The sequence below is a fragment of the Schistocerca serialis genome, chromosome 10 (assembly GCF_023864345.2).
Source record: "Schistocerca serialis cubense isolate TAMUIC-IGC-003099 chromosome 10, iqSchSeri2.2, whole genome shotgun sequence".
In the NCBI taxonomy this organism is placed as follows: Eukaryota; Metazoa; Arthropoda; class Insecta; order Orthoptera; family Acrididae; genus Schistocerca; species Schistocerca serialis.
In genome coordinates this window covers 209013662-209038897 of record NC_064647.1, presented here as the reverse complement: position 1 = coordinate 209038897, position 25236 = coordinate 209013662, and the positions used below count along the sequence as shown (strand labels likewise).

General features: G+C 43.7%; 1 protein-coding gene across 1 annotated transcript in view; it reads left to right on the top strand.

The window, feature by feature from the left end:
* The window catches only part of LOC126425258 (uncharacterized), a 53019-nt gene extending 28718 nt beyond the window's left edge, over nucleotides 1-24301 (top strand). The window contains exons 2-6 of the mRNA XM_050088229.1: nucleotides 3619-3750; nucleotides 7754-7979; nucleotides 14906-14991; nucleotides 19216-19369; nucleotides 24039-24301. Of these exons, the coding sequence (XP_049944186.1) occupies nucleotides 3673-3750; nucleotides 7754-7979; nucleotides 14906-14991; nucleotides 19216-19369; nucleotides 24039-24133 (639 nt within the window). The 5' untranslated portion in view covers nucleotides 3619-3672 and the 3' untranslated portion in view covers nucleotides 24134-24301. The remainder of the gene's footprint in view (nucleotides 1-3618; nucleotides 3751-7753; nucleotides 7980-14905; nucleotides 14992-19215; nucleotides 19370-24038) is intronic.
* The last annotated feature ends 935 nt before the right edge of the window (nucleotides 24302-25236 follow it).

The following is a 25236-nucleotide window of genomic DNA, read 5'->3' as shown; positions in this document are numbered from 1 at the left end:
ACAGGACAATGCACGTCCGCATGTATCCCGTGCCACCCAACGTGCTCTAGAAGGTGTACGTCAACTACCCTGGCCAGCAAGATCTCCGGATCTGTCCCCCATTGAGCATGTTTGGGACTGGATGAAGCGTCGTCTCACGCGGTCTGCACGTCCAGTACGAACGCTGGTCCAACTGAGGCGCCAGGTGGAAATAGCATGGCAAGCCGTTCCACAGGACTACATCCAGCATCTCTACGATCGTCTCCATGGGAGAATAGCAGCCTGCATTGCTGCGAAAGGTGGATATACACTGTACTAGTGCCGACATTGTGCATGCTCTGTTGCCTGTGTCTATGTGCCTGTGGTTCTGTCAGTGTGATCATGTGATGTATCTGACCCCAGGAATGTGTCAATAAAGTTTCCCCTTCCTGGGACAATGAATTCACGGTGTTCTTATTTCAATTTCCAGGAGTAGATATATATATATATATATATATATATATATATATATATAAGTATTTTAAACATAGCTGCACAACAGCAACGGTTCCACTTAAATAAATTTTAAACAGCCGACCAGTTGCAATGGATAAAGAATTCTTTACCTAGGTTTCAACAAATTTAAATTTATCTTCTTCAGAAGGTGGCCTAAGGACAATGAACATCATAGCTTACATTAGAAAGGTATGAAACTTAAGTAAAGAATAGATTTTAACACAAATTAGAGAGCTCTTGCATTACAAAAATATGAGAACGACGACTGGTACTTACAATTTTACATTAGTATGGACTGATGTATCATCGCCGTTTTTACAAATGTCTGCATAGATCCATTTGTCAAAATTAAAATATAGCCCTAAAAATAGGGTTTGTCACGTAAATATAAATTAGTACATGGATGTTGCAGAGCTCACAACCGACTGAGTGTAATCGGCCAGCGTAGTTACTCTGCGGCCAGGGCAGGTGGCGCTCATGGCGCGAACCATGTGCCGATTGGCGTAGAAAAGCAACGTGTAAATTATCAGTATTAATAACGTCCTTAGATAAAGCAACAATAAAAAGAAGGAAAGCGTTTAACACTCCCGTTATAACAGTATGGGAGCCTTGGTACAATTAATGTAGTTATACATCAAAAAGGAAGGTGCTGCTTACGCCGAGAGAGTTACGTACAGTGGCATATACAGCCAGAATATAAAAATTGCTTTACAATATTAGTGAAGCCCACACACGGTATATATGTCAGAACTTTAAAATTGATAATAATAGCTCTTAAGACAGAATCACGAACCCTGGTCCACAATCCAGTTAATACACATTCGCAGGGAACCGACGTATATATATATATATATATATATATATATATATATATATATATACAGGGTGTTTCAAAAATGACCGGTACATTTGAAACGGCAATAAAAACTAAACGAGCAGCGATAGAAATACACCGTTTGTTGCAATATGCTTGGGACAACAGTACATTTTCAGGCGGACAAACTTTCGAAATTACAGTAGTTACAATTTTCAACAACAGATGGCACTGCAAGTGATGTGAAAGATGTAGAAGACAACGCAGTCTGTGGGTGCGCCATTCTGTACGTCGTCTTTCTGCTGTAAGCGTGTGCTGTTCACAACGTGCAAGTGTGCTGTAGACAACATGGTTTATTCCTTAGCACAGAGGATTTTTCTGGTGTTGGAATACCACCACCTAGAACACAGTGTTGTTGCAACAAGACGAAGTTTTCAACGGAGGTTTAATGTAACCAAAGGACCGAAAAGCGATACAATAAAGGTTCTGTTTGAAAAATTTCAACGGACTGTGAACGTGACGGATGAACGTGCTGGAAAGGTAGGGCGACCGCGTACGGCAACCACAGAGGGCAACGCGCAGCTAGTGCAGCAGGTGATCCAACAGCAGCCTCGGGTTTCCGTTCGCCGTGTTGCAGCTGCGGTCCAAATGACGCCAACGTCCACGTATCGTCTCATGCACCAGAGTTTGCACCTCTATCCATACAAAATTCAAACGCGGCAACCCCTCAGCGCCGCTACCATTGCTGCACGAGAGACATTCGCTAATGATATAGTGCACAGGATTGATGATGGCGATGTGCGTGTGGGCAGCATTTGGTTTACTGACGAAGCTTATTTTTACCTGGACGGCTTCGTCAATAAACAGAACTGGCGCATATGGGGAACCGAAAAGCCCCATGTTGCAGTCCCATCGTCCCTGTATCCTCAAAAAGTACTGGTCTGGGCCGCCATTTCTTCCAAAGGAATCATTGGCCCATTTTTCAGATCCGAAACGATTACTGCATCACGCTATCTGGACATTCTTCGTGAATTTGTGGCGGTACAAACTGCCTTAGACGACAATGCGAACACCTCGTGGTTTATGCAAGATGGTGCCCGGCCACATCGCACGGCCGATGTCTTTAATTTCCTGAATGAATATTTCGATGATCGTGTGATAGCTTTGGGCTATCCGAACCATACAGGAGGCGGCGTGGATTGGCCTCCCTATTCGCCAGACTTGAACCCCTGTGACTTCTTTCTGTGGGGACACTTGAAAGACCAGGTGTACCGCCAGAATCGAGAAACAATTGAACAGCTGAAGCAGTACATCTCATCTGCATGTGAAGCCATTCCGCCAGACACGTTGTCAAAGGTTTCGGGTAATTTCATTCAGAGACTACGCCATATTATTGCTACACATGGTGGATATGTGGAAAATATTGTACTATAGAGTTTCCCAGACCGCAGCGCCATCTGTTGTTGAAAATTGTAACTACTGTAATTTCGAAAGTTTGTCTGCCTGAAAATGTACTGTTGTCCCAAGCATATTGCAACAAACGGTGTATTTCTATCGCTGCTCGTTTAGTTTTTATTGCCGTTTCAAATATACCGGTCATTTTTGAAACACCCTGTATATATATATATATATATATATATATATATATATATATATATATATATATATATATATGTGTGTGTGTGTGTGTGTGTGTGTGTGTGTGTGTGTAAATCGGTGAAATGCCACGAGTAATGAGGATAATAGGCGAGGGGCACTACATTAGTAGTGGTTGGATAAGCTGACCATCTCGGTCCGACGGGAGGCGTGCTGGAGCAGTCCATGCAGTTCCAGTGACCACTGTGCTAGAACGGCTTAGCGATCAGAGTAACTGCTTAGTAAGCAGGAGGCCTGGGTTTCAGTCCCAGTCTGGTACAAATTTTCGTGTTTCCATATTGATTTCAATCACAGGCCACTCACAGCCAACGTCTATAATTCTTTGTGTCACTATTTTATTCTGCTGCTGGTAAGTATTATTCATAAATTAATAAACTCTCTGGGTTCATCTGAGGTGTAGGGTATGATATATGATGCATACACTCTGTCTCAGTACATCGAAACGCGCCGCCATCATTATACCACATGCTTATAAAACCCTCGTCATGTCGCGAAAAGTACATTCAAATTTAACTGTGGTCAACTGTCTTGTTTAACTATGATGGGGGTTGATGCGTCAGAATTTTGATTCAAACAGGGTAAAAATGCCGACTTTACTGCAGTTAACTTTGAACTGTGATTTCGTGCACTCAGACTACACAATGCTGACTGACTATGTTGTCTTCTGCGCGCAGGTCTCCTGGTTCGGCCGCTCCTGCTAGACTGTTGGTGACGCCGTGGTGTCCACCATGGTGGTGATGCTGAAGCAGTGCTGCTGCGGGTGCACACTCAAGACAGGCACCCTCATCATCGCCGTCGTGTTTGCGGTGAGTACCTGCCACAGCTGCTTTCTTACTTTTTTTTTGGGGGGGGGGGGGGAAGGAAGAGGGCGTTAGCCTTGTGACTAGGATGAGATGGTCCGCCATGGAATCCTCACCCAGGCCAACCTACTCACCTTCGAGAAGCACCTGCATCCAATGTCCTCATTTATTTGTTGGATACATAGCACTCTCTCTCTTCTCTTACCGTTTTTACCCTCTACTGCTCCTTCCTTGATGTCTTAACGCATGTCCTATCATCCAGCCACACCGTCCTATCTATATTTTCCACATGTTTCTCACCTCTCCGGTTCTACAGAGGACCTCCCTTGTTATTTTATCAGCCCACCTAATTTTTAATATCCTTCTGTATCAGTAGAAACGCTTTGCTGCTCCTCTTTCCTGGATAGCCCGCACTACCATACAATGTTGTATTCCAAACGTACAGTCCAAGAAACTTTTTCCTCAAATTAGTGTAAATCCGGGAGAGATGGCGTGCATTTTCAAAATCGCATGTGTGAAGTCCCACAGCGAACTTTAAGTATGAAATTTTTTCAACAACTGAAAACTCCACTTGTCTACCGGATACAATTTTTTTGATTTTATTCAATGTAACGTTTAAACAAAATATTTGACCATGAAAAAATCCTTACGATGCAGCGTCTATCCTTTATCCTAGGGATGAAACGCCACATCTTAAAAAACCTCAAAACTACTTTTCTTTACGTCAAAAACTGTATGTATACATTTATTTTGTCAATATTTTGCGATTAAATTTTAAGTTCAAAATGGTTCAAATGGCTCTGAGCACTATGGGACTTAACTTCTGAGGCCATGAGTCCCCTAGAACTTAGAACTACTTAAACCTAACTAACCTAAGGACATCACACACATCCATGCCCGAGGCAGGATTCGAACTTGCGACCATAGCGGTCGCTCGGTTCCAGACTGTAGCGCTTAGAACCGCTCGGCCACACCCGTCGGCAAATTTTAAGTAATTGGCTGGTATATATAATCGGGAATACTTAATAATAAAGTCCATTGATCTTCATTAGACTGAATGAAGTACCTAATATGGGTGTTAAGTCATTTTAACGAAAATAAAAGCAAACAAGAAATGTTTTCATTTATTTAACACTATTATTTGATTTTTTCGCAAATAACCCTAAAGAAAAAGTATGCCACAGATATACCGGATTTAATTGCGGCATGTATCCAGATCAGAGACGCCGCACCTTATAAATTCATGATCTTGAGAGCCAAGATGACAGCAACAGAATCAAAACACGCTCAACAGAACTTAGTGTTACTACAACCACTCGAACTTTTGGAAATACACACATCAAGAGAAGTTTTGCATTACCTCGGTTCCGAGAGTTCCAGAACCTGCAACGAAAATTGGAAGAGAGATCAACATCAACATCATTTCCGCCCTTTTTAATGCTCATCAAAACCACACATTGCATGTTGTACCACCATACAGCGAGAACTTCAGAGGTAGTGGTCCAGATTGCTGTACACACCGGTACCTCTAATACCCAGTAGCACGTCCTCTTGCACTGATGCATCAATGTATTCGTCGTGGCATACTATCCACAAGTCCCTCAAGGCACTGTTTGTCAACAGCGATTCGGCGTAGATCCCTCAGAGTGGTTGCTAGGTCACGTCGTCCATAAACGGCCCTTTTCAATCTATCCCAGGCATGTTCGATAGGGTTCATGTCTGGAGAACATGCTGGACACTCTAGTCGAGCGATGTCGTTATCCTGAAGGAAGTCTAAACTTCCAGGCAGATTAAAACTGTGTGCCGGACCGAGACTCGAACCCGAGACCTTTGCCTTTCGCGGGCAAGTGCTCTACCAGAGAACTTGCTGGTGAAAGGCAAAGGTCCCTAGTTCGAGTCTCGGTCCGGCACACAGTTTTAATGTGCCAGGAAGTTTCATATCAGCGCACCGCTGCAGAGTGAAAATCTCATTCTGGAAAAAGTCATTCACAAGATGTGCACGATACGGGCGCGAATTGTCGTCCATGAAGACGAATGCCTCGCCAATATGCTGCCGATATGGTTGCACGTATCGTACAGCCACTACGTCGGCCCCCCGTAATGCCACCCCAAAACATCAGGAATCCTCCACCTTGCTGCACTCGCTGGACAGTGTGTCTAAGCCTTCAGCCTGACCTGGTTGCCTCCAAACACATCTCCGACGATTGTCTGGTTGAAGGCATGTGCGATACTCATCGGTGAAGAGAACGTGATGCCAGTCCTGAGCGGTCCATTCGGCATGTTGTTGGGCCCATCTGTACCGCGCTGCATGTTGTCGTGGTTGCAAAGGTGGATCTCGCCGTGGACGTTGGGAGTGAAGTTGCGTATCATGCAGCCTATTGCGCACAGTTTGAGTCGTAACACGACGTCCTGTGGCTGCGCGAATAGCATTGTTCAACATGGTGGCTTTGCTGTGAGGGTTTCTCCAAGCCAGGTAGCTGTCATCCACTGCAGTAATAGCTCTTGAGGGGGGCATGTCCTCGACAGTTACTGTCTCTCTGTATCTCCTCCATGACCGAAGAACATCGCTTTGGTTCACTCCGAGACGCCTCGACACTTCTTCCTTCGTTGAGAGCCCTTCCTGCCACAAAGTGACAACACGGACGCGATCGAACCGTGGTATTGACCATCTAGGCCTCGTTGAACTACAGATAACACGAGCCGTGTACCTCCTTTTTGGTGTTATGACTGGAACTGATTGGCTGTCGGTCCCCCTCCGTGTAGCAGGCGCAGCTCATGCATGGTTATTTACATTTTTAGGCGGATTTAGTGACATCTCTGGTCAGTCAAAGGGACTGTGTCAGTAATACAATATCCACAGTTCTGGGAACCGGGGTGATGCAAAACATTTTTCGATGTGTGTTTTATTCTGGCGACATACCATCTGACTTTCGGAAGAATATCATGCACACAATTCCGAATACTTCAAGAGCTGACAAGTGCGAGAATTAGCGAACACAATCGGCCTAACAGCTCATGCATTTATACTGCTGACAAGAATAATATATAGAAGAATGGAAAAGAAAACGGACGAGGTGTTAGATGACGATCATTCGGCTTTAGGAAGGGTAATGGCACCAGAAAGGCAATTCTGACGTTGCGGCAGATCATGGAAGCAAGACTAAAGAAAAGTCAAGACATGTTCCGATTTGTTGGCCTGGAAGAAAAACGACAATGTAAAATGGTGCAAGACATTCGAAAATAGGGGTAAGCTATAGATAGAGACGGGTAATACACAATATGTACAAGATCCAAGAGGGAATAATAATAGTAGAAGGCCAAGAACGAAGTGCTCGGATTAAAAGGGCACAAGACAGGGATGTAGTCATTGACCCCTACTGTTCAGTATACAGGTTGAGTCACTAACTGTTGGCACCATGAAAAACTTCGAAAGTATGATAGGAGCTGAAAAGTTTGTGGGACAAAAGTTGCGTGGGACAATGGGGGCCACAATATGACATTGGTTTTTTGTTGCTAGGTGGGGTCACTTCAGAGATACGGTCAACTTTGTTTTTAAATAGGATGCTCTAGTTTGGTACTTATTTTCTGATAGCAGCTATCGAGATAAATTCAAAAATGTGTAACAGTAAGGTCAAGAAGAAGGTCAAAAAGGTGCCTTGAATGCCCATTTACAGAAGGTGTTCGAAGTGATGCAGGGTGCTAAATGGGTCCTGTCGACTCGACTACGTGACGTGGATTTCTGCCACTAGTGTATTGTTTGAGATGATGCTATAGCCACGCTAGACTGTGTGCTGTAGAGGGCAAAAATTGTAGACGAAAACAGAGATTTGAATGCACCCAGTAAATAATTGAGGATGTAGGTTGTAAGCGCTGCTCTGAAATGGTGGGCCACATCAAACCATTAAGAAGAAGACTACTGATGAATAAAAAGAAAAAAATGGAGGCACTGTGGCTGGTGGGTCGTTAAACGTGTGGTTTTAGACAAGTGTGGCGTGGTGTGTTGTTGCAGATCCTGGCGGGCCTGCAGGTCACCATGTACTCAATGGGCGCCGTGGAGCTGTCGGAGCGCTACGACTATCTGCGCGGCGAGTTGGCGTTCCAGGAGCAGGAGTTGACTGGGACCTCAATGCCGTCCAGGGACGAGGACGAAGGGCCACTAGGCAGCAACGACACGAGCCACCACCACAGCTACGAGCACCCTGTGCCCCTTACCTTGCGGATCAAAATCACTAACAGTAAGTCATACCTCGAACGAGCACAAAACGTTGGGCCTTTATCGTTATTTCCTATAGTTAGTACTGGTGTTCCACAGGGTTCAGTTTTGGGACCACTCATGTTTTTCAAGCTTCCGTACCTCAGTTGGTATAAATGGAACACTTACATGGACACTTTGTTATTCATCTGCCTGTCCAACTGCTACGGGGACTTTTCCTCAAACACGAGTTGAGGCATCAAATTGATGTTCATGTCGTAAACCAAGGTCTACAATCCCTTGCAATTGAAAGATGCGGCCATTTATTCAAACTCGTGAAGTCACCCATCACAACCTACATTCCCTTAGAATCATGAAATCTGGCAAAAGCAAAGGTTTCGCAGCCCAAGTAAAGGGAAAATTCTGAAAACTGTCAGTTTTTAATTATATCATATAAAAATGTTTTTCACCATTACAAACTTCCACTGAGATGACAAGCTCGGGATAGCGACATGCACATGTAGACTTGGTGGTAATATCGCATACACAAGGTAGAAAATCACTAACAGTAAGTCACACCTCGAACGACTCCGAAGCCTTGGGCCTTTATCGTTACTTTCTATAATTGGTATTGGTGTTCTACAGGGCTCAGTTTTGGGACCACTCATGTTTTTCAAGCTTCTGTACCTCAGATGGTAAAAAAGGAACACTTAAATGGTCACTTTGTTATTCGTCTGCCTGTCCAACCGCCAAGACGACTTTTCCTCAGACCCGAGTCAAGGCATCAAATTGATGTTCAAGTCACATACCAAAGTGTACAATCCCCTGCAATTGAAAGATACAACCATTTATTGAAACTCGTAAAGTCACCCATCACAATCTACAGGTTACTTCTCATTGCCTTAGAATCATGAAATCTGGCAAAAACCAAGCTTTCGCACACTTGGAGCATTAGCACACTTCCACACCCGTGCATTTGTTATAGTTTTCGAATTAATTATTCACTCAGACATAAGTACAGTTTATGCTAGGGAACAAAAATTGGGCGATTATTATAGCAAAATCGGTTTTTCACGACACAGTTCAATCACTATTTATTGGCGTTGTCCTTTTCTTTCACACAATGAAATTAGCACTGGTGAGACGGTTTACAGTTTTACTTTAATAATAATTTGACTCCGAGCCCCCAATAGCAGTCGTGTAGGCTGCTATAAACGAAAATTATTCAAATAATTCGAACAGAACCGCAAGTAACACTGTCCTCTTTGTTCTAACAGTTTTGGCACGAAATCACAGTTCGCCACATGTTCAATTACGACGAAGTACACCTCGTAAATTGTACTCACACAAATAATCGTAGCACTTTCAGTTCACCAAATATATGCTTGCACACTTGCACTACCAAACAATACTCTTTGTCGAAATGAATCGGCGTGAAAAAGAATTCTCAAGCGATCACGTGGGCCACCCTCAAGTGGGGCTTGCCCGCCACCCACCCTCCAAAACGACTGACGAACGACTGACCACTGGCCAAGATGGCCGCTCGCTTATAGGGGCTCGGACGTCAACCCCCTGGTAATGCAAGTACCAACCTCACCAGTTAAGGTTACAAATTTTGATACATACATCCCTCGACAGCAATAAGCACACCATCGGAACCGCGCTAAAAAGTACACCTTATTTACTATTACATTAATTTCTAGAATTATTCTATCGACCGTAAATCAAGTTTTAGTTTCTGCAAAATTTCGCCACTTAGCGCAAATCTGTTTATTGACATCTGTGCTGCAAAGTTTTTACATAGAACTGCATATAGCACCGTTTTTAGACATAATCTGTAGCGATATACACATTGCGCCGCTCAAAATCTTCATATCTACAATAATTAATTAATTATGGGCGAAAAATAATAATAATAATTTGCAAACAATGAAAACTATCGCAAGTTAAGTGTATAGTATAACTTAACTAGTTTAAAATACGTGTGATGCCACCCAAAATATTATATAGTGCCGTTCTTTACGTCATAAATTTTCCTTTGAATTTTATAAACAATTTTCCCTCAAACTTTGTTTATTGCTCTTTACGGGCTTAATTATATATGAATCTTAACTTATGACTACGAAACTCGATCCACTATGACGAAACATTTTTAATGAGTGCGCGCTCATCCCTGTAAGTTGTTATTTACTATTTTTATCAATCTTTAAGTATTCGTGATATTAACCGATTTTGAGGTTACTATAACTTTTGCGTCTCGTGACTTGAAATAAAGATCTATCTTTCAGAAGGTGCATATTGCTGATCCAATCCACTACCGCATCGCTCTTCACCGTAAGTTACATAGTTTTCGAGTAATGCGCGAAAAACCACACAATCCCCAAGCTGCGGGCCACGTGGCAGCCCGGCGACCGTTGCAAATCACGCGCGAACGCGCCACGCGCTTCCGCGAATCGCGCACCATGTAGAGCGCTCGCTGTCCACAAAGCAATCCTTTCATACTAGAAATATTCATCTAGTAACGGGGGTTTATACCGTCACAGACGACAATGCGCTATGTCAGTGGGTCATAAATGTCCGCATTTAGTTTGATGAACATTCTGGACAGTTCGAGCGAATGGTTTGGCCACGCAGATCGCCCGACTTGAATCTCACTGCACATTTGTAAGACATAATGGAGAGGTCTGTTCGTGCACAAAATCCTCCACCGGCAACGCTTTCGCAATTATGGGTAGCTATAGAGACAGCATGGCTCAATACTTATGCAGGGGACTTCCAACGACCTTTTGAGTCCATGTCACGTCGAGCTCCTGCACTATGCAAGTCTAAAGGATGTCTGACGAGATATTAGCAGGTGTCCCATGACTATTGTCACCTCAGTGTACAGAGTTTAATTCTGGGACCACTTCCATACCTCAGTCCATAAGGAAGAAACACTTGCCGTCCGTCTGTCTGCCGACTACTAAGACCCTTTTTTCTCAGAAACATGTACAAGTATCAAACTGAAATTGAGGAGATATCAAATTGAATATCTAATACTCAGCACTACGGTCCCTTTGCAGTGTAAGAGCTCGAAACTTCAAATTCAATACAATCGAAAGACACAGCCATTTATTGAAACTCGCGACATCACTTATCAAAACCTACATAGATCTTCCCACTGATTTAGAATTATGAAATTTGGTACCAAGCAAGGCTTCCCCGTGCACATGTTGTTGTTGCTGTGGTCTTCAGTCCAGAGACTTGGTTTGATGCAGCTCTCCATGCTACTCTACCCTGTGCAAGTTTCTTCATCTCCCAGTACCTACTGCAGCCTACATCCTTCTGAATCTGCTTAGTGTATTCATCTCTTGGTCTCTCTCTACGATTTTTACCCTCCACACTGCCCTCCAATACTAAATTGGCGATCTCTTGACGTCTCAGAATATGTCCTACCAACCGATCCGTTCTTCTAGTCAAGTTGTGCCACAAATTTCTCTTCTCCCCAATTCTATTCAATACCTCCTCATTAGTTACGTAATCTACCCATCTAATCTTCAGCATTCTTCTGTAGCACCACATTTCAAAAGCTTCTATTCTCTTCCTGTCTAAACTATTTATCGCCCACGTTTCACTCCCATGCATGGCTACACTCCATACAAATCCTTTTAGAAACGACTTTGACACTTAAATCTATACTCGATGTTAACAAATTTCTCTTCTTCCCAACCATGCCCCTAGATTCTTATAAAGAAAAAAAATCGAAAAAACTCTTAGTTTTAAGTTATACCACAAAAATTTTATTGCTCTTAGAAACTTAAACTGCATTCGTAATCCGTCAACAATGCCAGGAACTACGTTAGGTGTTTTGATCAGGTTTTTAGTGAAAGATAGAGTGGTTCACGAGGAAGGTTTGTGTATATAATTTAAAAACATTTAGTGCTACTTGGCTGAGCTGTGATGAAGTTAAGTTTCCTGCCGTTGTGTACAAGATGCCGTCTACCGAAGATGGACGTAACGCCGATCGACTACCGTGCCGTGCTGGTGCTAGCAGTGCAGATCCATTACGAACTAGTCGTAATGTTTAGAAACAAAGTAATATTCGATGAAGAAACAGTCTTGTTGCAGGGTAGTAATTATTACACTACTGGCCATTAAAATTGCTACACCACGAAGATGACGTGCTACAGACGCGAAATTTAAGCGACAGGGAGAAGATGCTGTGATGTACAAATGATTAGCTTTTCAGAGCATTTACACAAGGTTGGCCCCGGTGGCGACACCTACAACGTGCTGACATGAGGAAAGTTTCCAACCGATTTCTCATACACAAACAGCAGTTGACAGGCGTTGCCTGGTGAAACGTTGTTGTGATGCCTCGTGTAAGGAGGAGAATTTCGTACCATCACGTTTCCGGTTTCGATAAAGGTCGGATTGTAGCCTATCGCGATTGCGGTTTATCGTATCGCGACATTGCTACTCGCGTTGGTCGAGATCCAATAACTGTTAGCAGAATATGAAACCGGTGGGTTCAGGAGGGTAATACGGAACGCCGTGCAGGATCCCAGCGGTCTCGTATGACTAGCAGTCGAGATGACAGGCATCTTATACGCGTGGCTGTAACGGATCGTGCAGCCACGTCTCGATCCCTGAGTCAACAGACGGGGACGTTTGCAAGACGACAACCATCAGCACGAACAGTTCGACGACGTTTGCAGCAGCATGGACTATCAGCTCCGAGACCATGGCTGCGGATACCCTTGACGCTGTATCACAGACAGGAGCGCCTGCGATGGTGTACTCAATGACGAACCTGGGTGCACGAACGGCAAAGCGTCACTTTTTCGGACGAATCCAAGTTCTGTTTACAGCATCATCATGGTCGCATACGTGTTTGGTGACATCGAAGTGAACGCACATTGGAAGCGTGTATTTGTCATCGCCATACTGGCGTATCATCCGGCGTGATGGTATGGGGTGCCATTGGTTACACGTCTCGGCCACCTCTTGTTCGCATTGGCAGCACTTTGACCAGTGGACGTTACATTTCAGACGTGTTACCACCCGTGGCTCTACCCTTCATTCGATCCCTGCGAAACCCTACATTTCAACAGGATAATGCACGACCGCATGTTGCAGGTCCTGTACGGGTCTTTCTGGATACAGAAAATGTTCGACTGCTGCCCTAACCAGCACATTCTCCAGATCTATCACCAATTGAAAACGTCTGGTCAATGGTGGCCGAGCAACTGGCTCGTCACAATACGCCAGTCACTAGTCTTGATGAACTGTGGTATCGTGTAGAAGCTGCATGGGCAGCCATCCAAGCTTTGTTTGACTCAATGCCCAGGTGTATCAAGGCCGTTATTACGGCCAGAGTTGGTTGTTTTGGGTACTGATTTTTCAGGATCTATGCACCTAAATTGCGTGAAAATGTAATCACATGTCAGTTATAGTATAATATATTTGTCCAATGAATACCCATTTATCATCTGCATTTCTTCTTGGTGTAGCAATTTTAGTGGCCAGTAGTGTATATGGGGAGGTATAATCTTGCATCGACGTACTGACCTCCAAAACGATACTGCCACAGCTCAACTTTATTGTGACACTGCAATACTTCCCTATATGCGTATTTTGGTGCGGAGGGGGTGGGGTGGAGGGCATCCAGTCTTGACTTCGTGTTTACGGATGACAATGAGCAACAAACCGGGCATGCGGACCAGCTGTTGGAGAGAGAGGATAGTCGGCGAATAGATTCACCTACCCGTTCCCTCGATTTAAAACCCACGGAGCACATGAGGGATGCATTGGAGAGGCGTACCGACGACCATGTAGCAGTCGAACCGCGCTGACGGAGGGATGGAACTCCTCCTATAGAACTCCTTGCCGTGCTTATGGCCAGCTTGGCAGCACATTTCAGTGCATACACTGCTGCCTGTGGTGTTCACACATTGTGTTAAGAATCATGTCTCACCTTTTGCAATCTTAGGGGGAACGTCATAAATCGCTTGACTTCAGTGTATCGGTTGTCTCAGAATAAGAGGGTCATTTCTGTTCGTCTCAGTGCGTATGTCTTTCCGTTACCTTCTGTATTACACTGCAGTAGTTCTTTCTATGTATGGTACAAATTTCATCGAGCTATGTTTCCTTCCAGCGACATACCTTGCGGAAGTTACTTTGTCCATAAGTTTTGCACACCGGCGTGCATCACCTTTTCTCTGATAACGCATTTCGCTCTAGGCATAGGCGATAGTAAAGGTATTAGTTTAACATCGCTTGTGAGTAATACCTATGAAGCAAATAATAAGTTAAGCACTAAAGCCCATGAATTATGTAGAAGAGTTTTCACTGTCGTTCGATAGTAACGGGAAAACGACACAGTTTTTGTTACATTCATTTTCTTTAATTTTGCGTGTAGCAGCAATGAATAAAAGACAGAAATCTAGTTATTTGTGGGTATATGTTTACTGTAAGGGTCGAAGTAACATAATTGCACATTGCTATATCCGTGGTCAAACAAATTTCGAAACAAAAGTATATAACCCAGAATAAGTCTTGAGCGCAGACATCCACCAATAAGTTTATCAGTTCACAGACAAATTATTACTGTCATGTGAACTACTTCGTAGCTTTCTCTGTACTTCACAGCGTACGTGGAATCCGTTAAATAACTAACAGGTATCTAGAATCTATTGCCTCTTTGGAACGCTAACAATGCAACATATTACTCGTAATTAATTTCAGTCAAGCACCCGTTCGATTTTTATGGCTATGTATTCCATTGATAGAAGTCCAGGATACCATGACTAGCGTGTATCTTCCATATGTTTATTCACGTGCAGAAGTCTTCACCATCCTTATAGCCAATTGACAGCTTTTGTACCAGAAATTTTAACCACTTCACGATAACTGTGTAAAGTTTCTCAAAAGCGCCTTTAAGACGGGCCAGCGATCTGTTTGCTCACAGAAACATGTTTTTGTTTGCAGTCTGGAGGTGGTGCATGATACTACTCAGCATCACGGAGACGATCAACTTCATCCTCAACATACTGCTCATGTTCGCAGCCAATAAGGTAAGACCTTACAAGTCTCTCTTCTACATACCTACTACAACCACCAGCTTTGATATGACACTTTTTGCATATTCTAATGCCCTTTAGGGCACATTCAGTACCAGCTTAACTACTCCTGAGTACCGTAACAGAAGTCCCATTAATATGTCATGTAAGGAGATTCGTGACCTGTTGATTATAACCCTTCTTTATTCAATACATTATCTCTCTACTTGTCACAGAACATTCTTCCGTAGCACCAGAAACAGAGACTGGAATCGTTCGGTTTAAATGACTCTAAGCGCTATGGGACTTAACATCTGGGGTCATCAGTCCCCTAGACTCAGAACTACTTAAAACTATCTAACCTGAGGACATCACACACATCCACGCCTGAGACAGGATTCGAACCTGCGACCGTAGCAGCATCACGGTTCTGGACTGAAGCGCCTAGAACCGCTCGGCCACAGCGGCCGGCAGAAACGTTTGAAACGTGTTGCTATAAAGGTGGTAACTTCCTACAATTGGGAATAAATCCAGAATGATGATCACCGTTATTGTACTTATTGCTGGAATCATTTGTAAGCTTGACAACAGTCTTTCCTTGCCACTAACTTCCTCCTGTTTTTAGCTCCAGTGGAGCAGATCCTTTGACGAGATCTTTTCGTATGATGCTGCAGCACCTTTCTTATTCCGAATTACGATGCAAAGCTCCTTCGGACATGCGTAACACAGGCACCAATATCGTATTTACCCCTCGATACCGGGCAAGCGGCTTTCGAGTAAAAAAATGCTTCAAATGGCTCTGAGCACTATGGGACTTAACATCTGTGGTCATCAGTCCCCTAGAACTTAGAACTACTTAAACCTAACTAACCTAAGGACATCACAAACATCCATGCCCGAGGCAGGATTCGAACCTGCGACCGTAGCAGCCGCGTGGCTCCGGACTGAGCGCCTAGAACCGCTAGACCACCGCGGCCGGCTTCGAGTAAAATGTCTCCCCTGTACGGTAATATACGTAATGGATGTACGATTACAGGTTGTATACACATGTTTGACGACATATGGAAGTTTGGTTCTAGCCGATGCCGGTACGGTAGCTCAGCGTGTTCGGTCAGAGAGCCGGTTGGCCTCTGTAATAAAAAACTGAGTGAAAGGATCAACAAACGAACTTGACTGGATGTCATGTGACATCCGCAACGACCAAACACAACGATCAATAACGAACAAAGTGAAAAAAAAAAGCTTGAGTCGTGCTCGGATAGCTAAATGGTAAGGCGACCGCTCGCGATAAGCGGGAAATCCGGGTTCGAGTCCCGGTCCGGTAAAATTTTCATTGTCGTGATTCGATTGTACAGCTGATTGATCTCCATAATCGCAACTGCAAATACATTTCATGTAGATCCTTTAGTGTTCGTGGTTCGCTACAATATTCCGGAAGACGGCATATTATAAGCACAATTGTGGAATGAATGACACAGTCTAACGGAAAATATACACATGGCCAAAACGGAATGCTGGCTGTAGTCGGAGATATGATCGAAAACACTTGTTATTTTTTCAGTCTTCAATCCGCAGATATGATTTCTTACAGCCCAATGTAATGTGCCACTAAGCTTCTTCCTTCATTCAGTACCTCTAAATTAGTTACCCCATCTACCCATCCAGTCTTCAAAATTTAGCAGGAACACTACATTTCAACAGCTTGTATTCTATTCTCGTCTACACCAGTTTATTGTCCACTTTCTACTTCCATGCAAGGCTTCACTCCAGACCGACACCTGTAGAAAATACTTCCCCACACTTAAATTTATATTTGATCTTAACATGTATCTCTTTAAGCATTTCTTGCGCTTGGCCTCTTTAGCTTATATACTTCTTCTGTCGTCAGTTACTTAAGAAAAAAAATTGTTAAGTTCCTGTGGGACCAAACTGCTGAGGCCATCGGTCTCTAGGCTTACACACTACTTAATCTAACTTAAACTAACAAACTAACTAACAGTAACGATAACACACGGGGCGAGGGGGCGGCGGGGGGAGGGGGGGGGGGGGGGGGAGCCGCGCGAACCGTGTGACGAAATCCTAACAACGAAAATAGCTACGACAGTTACTGAGGATGAGGGCCGCATAGATATAATTCCCCCTACTCTTTATTCGAAATGTTCTAGTTGCAGTCGATACATCAAGCATTTTAATCGCAGCCAAGCTTTCGATCCAAATCACGTTTACAGGAATGCAAATAAAATCCATTTGCCAATACACGTGGTAATTCAGATCCCAGTATTAATGCCACCGCGTTTTAGAAGTGAGACCATTCCCATTGCTAGTTAGCTTAAGAAACACTTGGGCTAATGAACGTTTTCTGGCTGTGCCGAGTCTAATGGAGAATTCGAAACATTGTAGGATACGTTTGCCAGCTATGTCGCCGTTTATTTCCAGGGGTGGTTCAGAATTATCCTACTAAATTTACTCGCTAATAACAGTATTTTATTAATTTGATAAACATCCCGAATGATTGTCATATAAGCGGTGACATAAAGGTAGAAATTCATGTTTTTGAGTCCAGAAAGCTCTATGGAACAGAAACTCCAGATCATTTTCCCATTTTCATTGTGAAATTGCCGGCTTATTCATGTCCGGGTTAATAATAGAGGGCTGTTTGCCTCGGTTGTCTGCTAGCGTAGTGAAAGATGTTTGCTACTGCAAGGGAGGTCTGGTTTGTTTTCGGTTCTAATCTCGATGAAGGCAGATTGACTATCAGTAAAGCAATTTTAAGAAATTCTCGCGCCCACAATACGTTTTATTGCTACCTTTATTCTGTACCGGTGCCCTGTGGATGTCGATATGAAACTCTTGTAGAATTTCATACTTGTTACTGCCTAATTTTTCCGCTTCTGTCAATAATTGAATTGACTTACGTGTGACACTGAATGCGCATAATATTTTGCTAATTCGTTACGATCTGGGGTACTTTGTCTTACTAAAACAGTTACGTTATCTCGATAAGCTAAAATTCATTTTTATTAGTACAGTTCATATTAATTAGCGTTTCTTCTTTCATTTATATCTTATATTTAAGTGTTGTGTTTAAAACACTAAAAATGGTTCAAATGGCTCTGAGCACTATGGGACTTAACATCTTAGGTCATCAGTCCCCTAGAACTTAGAACTACTTAAACCTAACTAACCTAAGAACAGCACACAACACCCAGCCATCACGAGGCAGAGAAAATCACTGACCCCGCCGGGAATCGAACCCGGGAACCCGGACGTGGGAAACGAGAACGCTACTTTAAAACACTAATCGGCATTAATATAGTCTTGCACATGATTGAAAACAGTCTGAAAAAGTTCGGATAGTTTTTCAATTTCACGCCTGTGCATATTATGTTGGTAGCACTTCGTGGCCTTGCCTGTTATGCTATGTAGCAGACTTTAAAGCTGTGCACATCAGCATAACGAAAAGGCGAGGGGTCTCGCTCGTTTTGTCCACGACTGCATATCATACTGGAGCTGAATGACGTTCATTCACTGTTTAAGTGGGATGCCAGCAATTTGCTTATCTGCCCACTACTCTCCTAGCCTTCTTGATTGATTTATTAACTTCAGTATCCTAAAACATAATCATTTTTTCCTTCCGTACGCATTTCGTTAACTCATACCTAAATTTCCGTTATTCCCGACATCACCACGACCCTATACTCCAAAAACAATGTTTCAATTGGACCTCCAAATGATGATAAGCCTGCAGTGACTGGAAAACTACTTAATGGAACAAAAAATCGTATTAAATTAAAAAAAAAGGAACTTGCTGCATATAGTATCCACATACGTAGATCGTCAGTTTAAATGACGGTCGCAGTTCGTCATCCACTATGGATGTTATTTTTGTGGTCTTCAGTTCATAGACTGGTTTGATGCAGCTCTCCATGCTACTCTATCCTGTGCAAGCCTGTTCATTTCCGAGTAACTACTGGAACCTACATCCTTCTGATTTGTGTATTCACCTCTTCGTCTCCCTCTACGATTTTTATCCTCCACGCTTCCCTCGAATAATAAATTGGTGATCCCTTGACGCCTTAGAACTTGTCCCACCAATCGATCCCTTCTTTTAGTCACTACGGATATAATGAATAAAATGATTTGTACCAAAAAATTTCTTCTCTTTGTAGTTTCTGTAAAAGCAGTGATTATAACCCTCGTAACGACCAGTGATGTGGACGCTCTTCTGTCTTGCCGCAGGACTCCGCGCGCCACGTGCTCATCTGGCTGTTCGGCTTCTTCGGCACGACGTGCAGTCGCACGCTGCTGCAGATCGTCATAGACGGCTCCATCTTCTACGTCGACTTCGTTGCTGGAGGCTTCGTCCTGCTCTCCGTAGCGGTCGTCCTAACAGGTGTGTCCGCTCTCTTATTACCCTTCCTGACTTTACCGTAGGTGTTAGAAAAAGTGATAAGCAGACACCAAGTCCCGCTTTAAGCTCGGGAAAAGCCCTAGTGAAACGTAGACGATGATTAAGCAAGCACATGCAGGCGAGGCACTTTCAAGAAAAGTCGTGGTTTCGAGTGGCAGGAAAGCTTTCGTGAAGGCAGAGATTTATTGCAAGACGATCCCACAGCTGGTCGCCGATCTTACGCCATGCTACGTAACAGAAAGTGGTACACCAGTTCTCATCGATGCACTGGGCAGTCCGCATTGAAACACCAGCAAATACAGCAATTACAATGTGGACACCAACACGGCCATGCCATTCATTTTCGTCTCCATGTCTATACATCTTACTGTGTTGGTCCCATAGAAGGGATTAGCACATATACACTGGTGCTATGGTGATGGTGGTGATATGACCATCAGGTACCATTTCTACACCATCGACATCTGTTATTATGCCATGTTACGTGGCAATCAGTGTTGCACCATTCGTTGTAGGCACTCTGAGCAGTCTGTGCTGGTACACTAACAAATACGGCAACTTCATTCACAGTGAGACTTTGGCACATCCATGCCATTCTACTGCATCTCTACATCTACACACCTTACTGCGCTCATCCCATAGAAGGGATTAGCACATACACACTGGTGCTGTGTGGTGATGGTGGTAATACGACCTTCTGGTACCAGATCTACACCATCCACATATGTTCTTATGTCATGTTACATGGCAGTGACTATTGCAGCATTCATTGTAGACACTCTGGGAAGTCTGTGTTTGTACACTAACAAATATGGCACTTTCATTCACAGTGAGACTTTGGCATACCCATGCCATTCTGTTACATCTCTACATATACACATCTTACTGCACTCATCCCATAGAAGGGATTAGCACATATACACTGGTGCTGTGTTGATGGTGGCTGATATGACCTTCTGGTACCAGATCCACACCATCCACATCTGTTCTTATGTCATGTTACATGGCAGTGAATATTGCAGCATTCGTTGTAGACACACTGGGCTATCTGTATTGGTACACTAACAAATATGGCAATTTCATTCACAGTGAGACTTCGTCACATCCGTGCCATTCTGTTACATCTCTACATGTTACTGCACTCATCCCATAGAAGGGATTAGCACACATACACTGGTGCTGTGGTGGTGATATGACCTTCTGGTACCAGATCTTCACCATCCACATCTGTTTTTAAGCCATGTTAAATGGCAGTGAGTGTTGCACCATTCGTTGTAGACACTCTTGGACAGTTTGTGCTTTTACACCAACAAATATGGCAGCTTCATTCACATTGAGGACATCGGCACATCCAAGCCACTCTGTTACATCTTCGCATCTACCCATTTTACTGTGCTGATCCCACAGAAACGACTGGCACACACACATAGCTGATGTGGTGGTGGTGGTTGAAATGATCCTCTGATGTTAGTTCTCTACCATCCACATGTACTCTTATGCCATGTTACATGGCGGTGAGTGTTGGACCATTCATTGTAGACACAATGGGTAGTTCATCTTGTCACACTAACAAATATGGCAGCTTCATTCACAGTGAGGACTTTGGCACATCCATGCCACTCTGTTACATCTCCACATCTACCCATTTTACTATGCTGATCCTACAGAAGCGACTGGCACACACATATAATGGCTGTGATGATGGTGGTTGAAATGATCTTCTCATGTTAGTTCTGTACCATCCATATCTGCTCTTATGCCATGTTACATGTCAGTGAGTGTTGGACCATTCGTGGTAGACAAACTGGGCAGTCCATCTTGGTACACCAACAAATATAGCAGCTTCATTCACGGTCAGGACTTCAGCACATCCATGCCATTCTGTTATGTCTCCACGTCTACACATCTTACTGTACTGATTCTGTACATGCGGTTGGCACATACACAACGCTTTGCTGCTGTCGGTGTAGATGATTATGTGACTGTCAGTAGGTATTCCTAGTTCTACACCAATTACAGTGCTCCTTTAAGGGGGTGAGCTCATAACTTACGAAACATGTGTTATGACTTGTCACAGCCTACAAGATACGTGCCAAGTGAAGTTGTCTACAAAGGATGATCCAAGCATGTAGTTTTAAAATTATTAAGATTCTATAATATCCTAAACTGACTGTATTGAGTTCATACTATGTTGTCCATTCCTGTACGTTTGCTAAACCTCTCAGTACACAGTTTTCTATGAGATGGAGGCTTCAGTGGTCTGTCAGGTGTAAGAAAGTGGACTACTGACTAATGCAAACCTGTAATGGGGTCCTGTGGATGTATGTCTACACAGTTACCTACTAGAGGTCATGTTTATAGATGGAGAACACCTGTGGAGGTGTACAACCAAAACTGTCTCCTCCTCTTCACACTGGACATTGGTCATTTTGTAATAGGTTGGACATTTGTGTCGTAGTTTTCAATGATTTCTGTGGAGATCGTGAAAGAAAACGCAACTGGTAAGGTGCAAGGAGCCATTTTAGGTGTTTGTATTCAGCGCATGGCTTCCCAGAGGGCGGAGGGTCACGGCAGTAGCACGGCCATACGAATCTACTTACTGCCTCGGCTGAAAACTCTACCATTGTTTGGATGCGATCAAATAAAAATGCTCCTTGCTTTACGCAATGCCCCAGCATGACTATGCAACTGATGTCTGCACATATGTCTTCTGTAAGGTACTGACACAGTTTCAACGCTAGGAATGTATTGCAATCCCACAGACACGAATATCCACGATTTTTCTACCTTCTCCAGCAAAATTGAGACTGCTGATTGGCGCTTTACATAATTTATTTATTCATTTATTTCACCTGACAAGACTAAAGCATTCAGTCACTCTTTTGCAAGAAACCACACGTACGTCATTAATTTCACAATAGAATTCAGTGTGAACAGAACATGAGCAGTAAACATCGACGAAGTGCCTTGTCAAGAAAATAGCGGCAAAGTCTTAATAACAGGGGAGAGCTTCACGACCATAACAAGGGGAAAGTTATGATGCCTGCAGAGAGCACCAGAGCACGACAAGAGACTTACTTGAAATGACAGATACTCAATGTTACGTAGAAGAAATGTTTTTGGTCGGTGGCACCATGGGGACGGCAGCCACACTTAAGGAATAGCACTGTAAGCCGTAAAATGTCATTCAGAGCAAGAGAGAGAGTTAAGCGAGAGAAGATATGGAAGGGGCATATGTACGTCATGAAGAGCTATAGCAGGTCCAGGGCAACATTTACAACAGGCACCTTCCGCACTTCCTGAGAAACAGAGCATAACTAGAACTAAAGAGTTGGCGAGGGCCCTACAACATAACGCCAAGTCTGGCAGGTGGTGAAGGGAAAACTCGGATGCAGACGTTCCGAAGAGGAAGTCATGGCAGTTAGAGCACAGAGAAGCAGAGAATAGACAGGGCAGGCAGGTCCTAGTGGACGTGGAGAGGTAGCAGCATTGGCAGAAACAGCCGAAGTTATTAGCCGAGCAGGGGCGAGCAGAGGTATCTGCAGTAGTTTCGAACGGAAGATGGAGTTCTAGCCAGGGTAGCTGATGACTTTAGGCGTGTCCTGCCGTGTCTGCACAAGCGACCGAATGGTGCTGGTTAACCGCCGTCTATTTGCAAAGACTTGGTCTTTCGTGGATACAACTCATTTAGAACAGATGCATACTAGGCTGAGGATAGCCTCTGAATAAAGTCAGAAATTATAAAACAATCAATGTTCGTCATTCAGGACTAATCCCAATCCTTAACTTTTGTAATAAGGGACTTTCAACGACACAGTCAGGCCAAGATTCCCTCTCACTTGGGGCAGCCGACTCCGTGTAGGCACTCCCTTAATCCAGAGAAATGCTCATGTTTCGGACACGACAACAGTAACGTCAAAATGAAACTCAGAGTAAGACAAAAAAAGAACGTTGATAGATTTTTACATGATCAGTACCAGAGTGTTTATTGTACCTGCTCCAGCTAGCATCGCCAACAAGAGGGTAGTGGTATTCAATTTTGTTGTGTATCATATTCCAGAGGGTCTACCATGTGTTTTCTAAGGGGTGCCGTCTATAATAGGCTGGTGGTATTCAACTTACGCCAGAAGGTACAATGGGCGGTGGAATTCAGCTGTCTAGTCTGTAAAATACTATGCCCTACTGTGCAGTTGATCTGAGATCTTGTGGCGATTTTGTTTCCCCAAAGTAGAAAGATATCTTAAGAGGATGTCATTTTAGGCATCTACAGAACATACGAAAGAATGTGACCGGCATGTAAAAGGACCTACCAGTTCAAGCCTTTCAGAGCAGTTACCAAGACAATGACTCCAACAGTATACAGCAGCCGAAGCAAACTACTTTGAAGCGGAAAATACTGATGTTTGAAAAAAAAATAAAAATTTTGGCAGATACAAAATTAGTACATCTCTCACACTCATCGTATACCAGGGAATAGGTTCCTCAGGGCACTGCATACTGTTCGCTGATTGTGTTCTGGTGTCTAGAATGCAGTGCTGTGTGCCAGAAAGTGAGCTGGGTGTGTAACAGCATCTGATGCCAAAAGGGAGCTAGCAGTATTGGCATGTCTAGAGTGTGACAAATACCAGCATGTTGGTGGTATGTGTTCCAGTGGGTGCAGCCTACAGTTTGCTGGTGGTGCTCAGCTACTACCGCCAGCTGGTAGGAACTGGAATCGCCAGGAGGATCTCCCAACAGGACGACTGAGCATCACCCCGTATCCTCCTCCTGAGGACTGCGATGACAGCTGGACAGTGATCCAGCATGGTCCATTCTCCAGCGCTGTCCCCTTGCCACGTCTCTCATGCATACACCGACATTTATCACTAACAAACTTTGTATATATTTTTTAATAAACATTATGTGACAAATCTATCATTGTTGTGTTACTGTATAGCTGATTGACTATAACCAGCCACCAATAGCACTTGTAGTTAAAGTGATTGCTTAAACACTCTAAGCGGTTATAATGAATGTATAGAAACTACAGGTGACTTTGTATAAGGGAACAAGCCGGCCGCTGTGGCCGAGTGGTTCTAGGCGCTCCAGTCCGGAAACGCGCTGCTGCTACGGTCGCAGGTTCGAATCCAGCATCGGGCATGGATGTGTGTGATAGCCTTAGGTTAGTTAGGTTTAAGTATTTCTAAGTCTAGGGGACTGATGACCTCAGATGTTAAGTCCCATACTGCTTAGAGCCATTTGAACCATATAAGGGAACGATATGTATGGTACAGAAATTTGTTTTCCAAATTTTTATAAGTAAAAGTAATGTAAAAGATTGAATGAAGTCTACAAGAGGCGTCCAACAAGCAATGCAACACTTTTTCTGTGAATGTAGGTTGACTTTATTCAGGACTGCAATACAACATATTATTCCCCACCCTTTTGGCTACAAAACAATTTTTCAACATAATCTCCGTTCAATGCGACGGCTTTACGCCACCTTACTGAAATGGCCTGCATGCCCACATGATACCAATCTACTGGTCGACGTCAGAGCCAATATCTTGCTGCATTGATAGCCTCTGCATGATTCCCATGGAGTGCATCCTTCGTTGCATCAAACAGATGGAAGCCAGAAGTTGCGAGATCCACGCTGTGGGGTGGGTGAGGAAGAACAAACAATCCAATAAAGTTTTGTGAGCTTCTCTAGTGTACGCAGACCTGTATAAGGAATTGCATTTTCCTGGAGAAGTTCATTTGCATTTTCATGGCAACGAATATGCTGAGGTCGTTTTTTCGATTACCTGAGGATAGCATACGCTTAAGAGCACCATTTGCTGTCCCTGCATCACGGGGTCCCAGGTCCG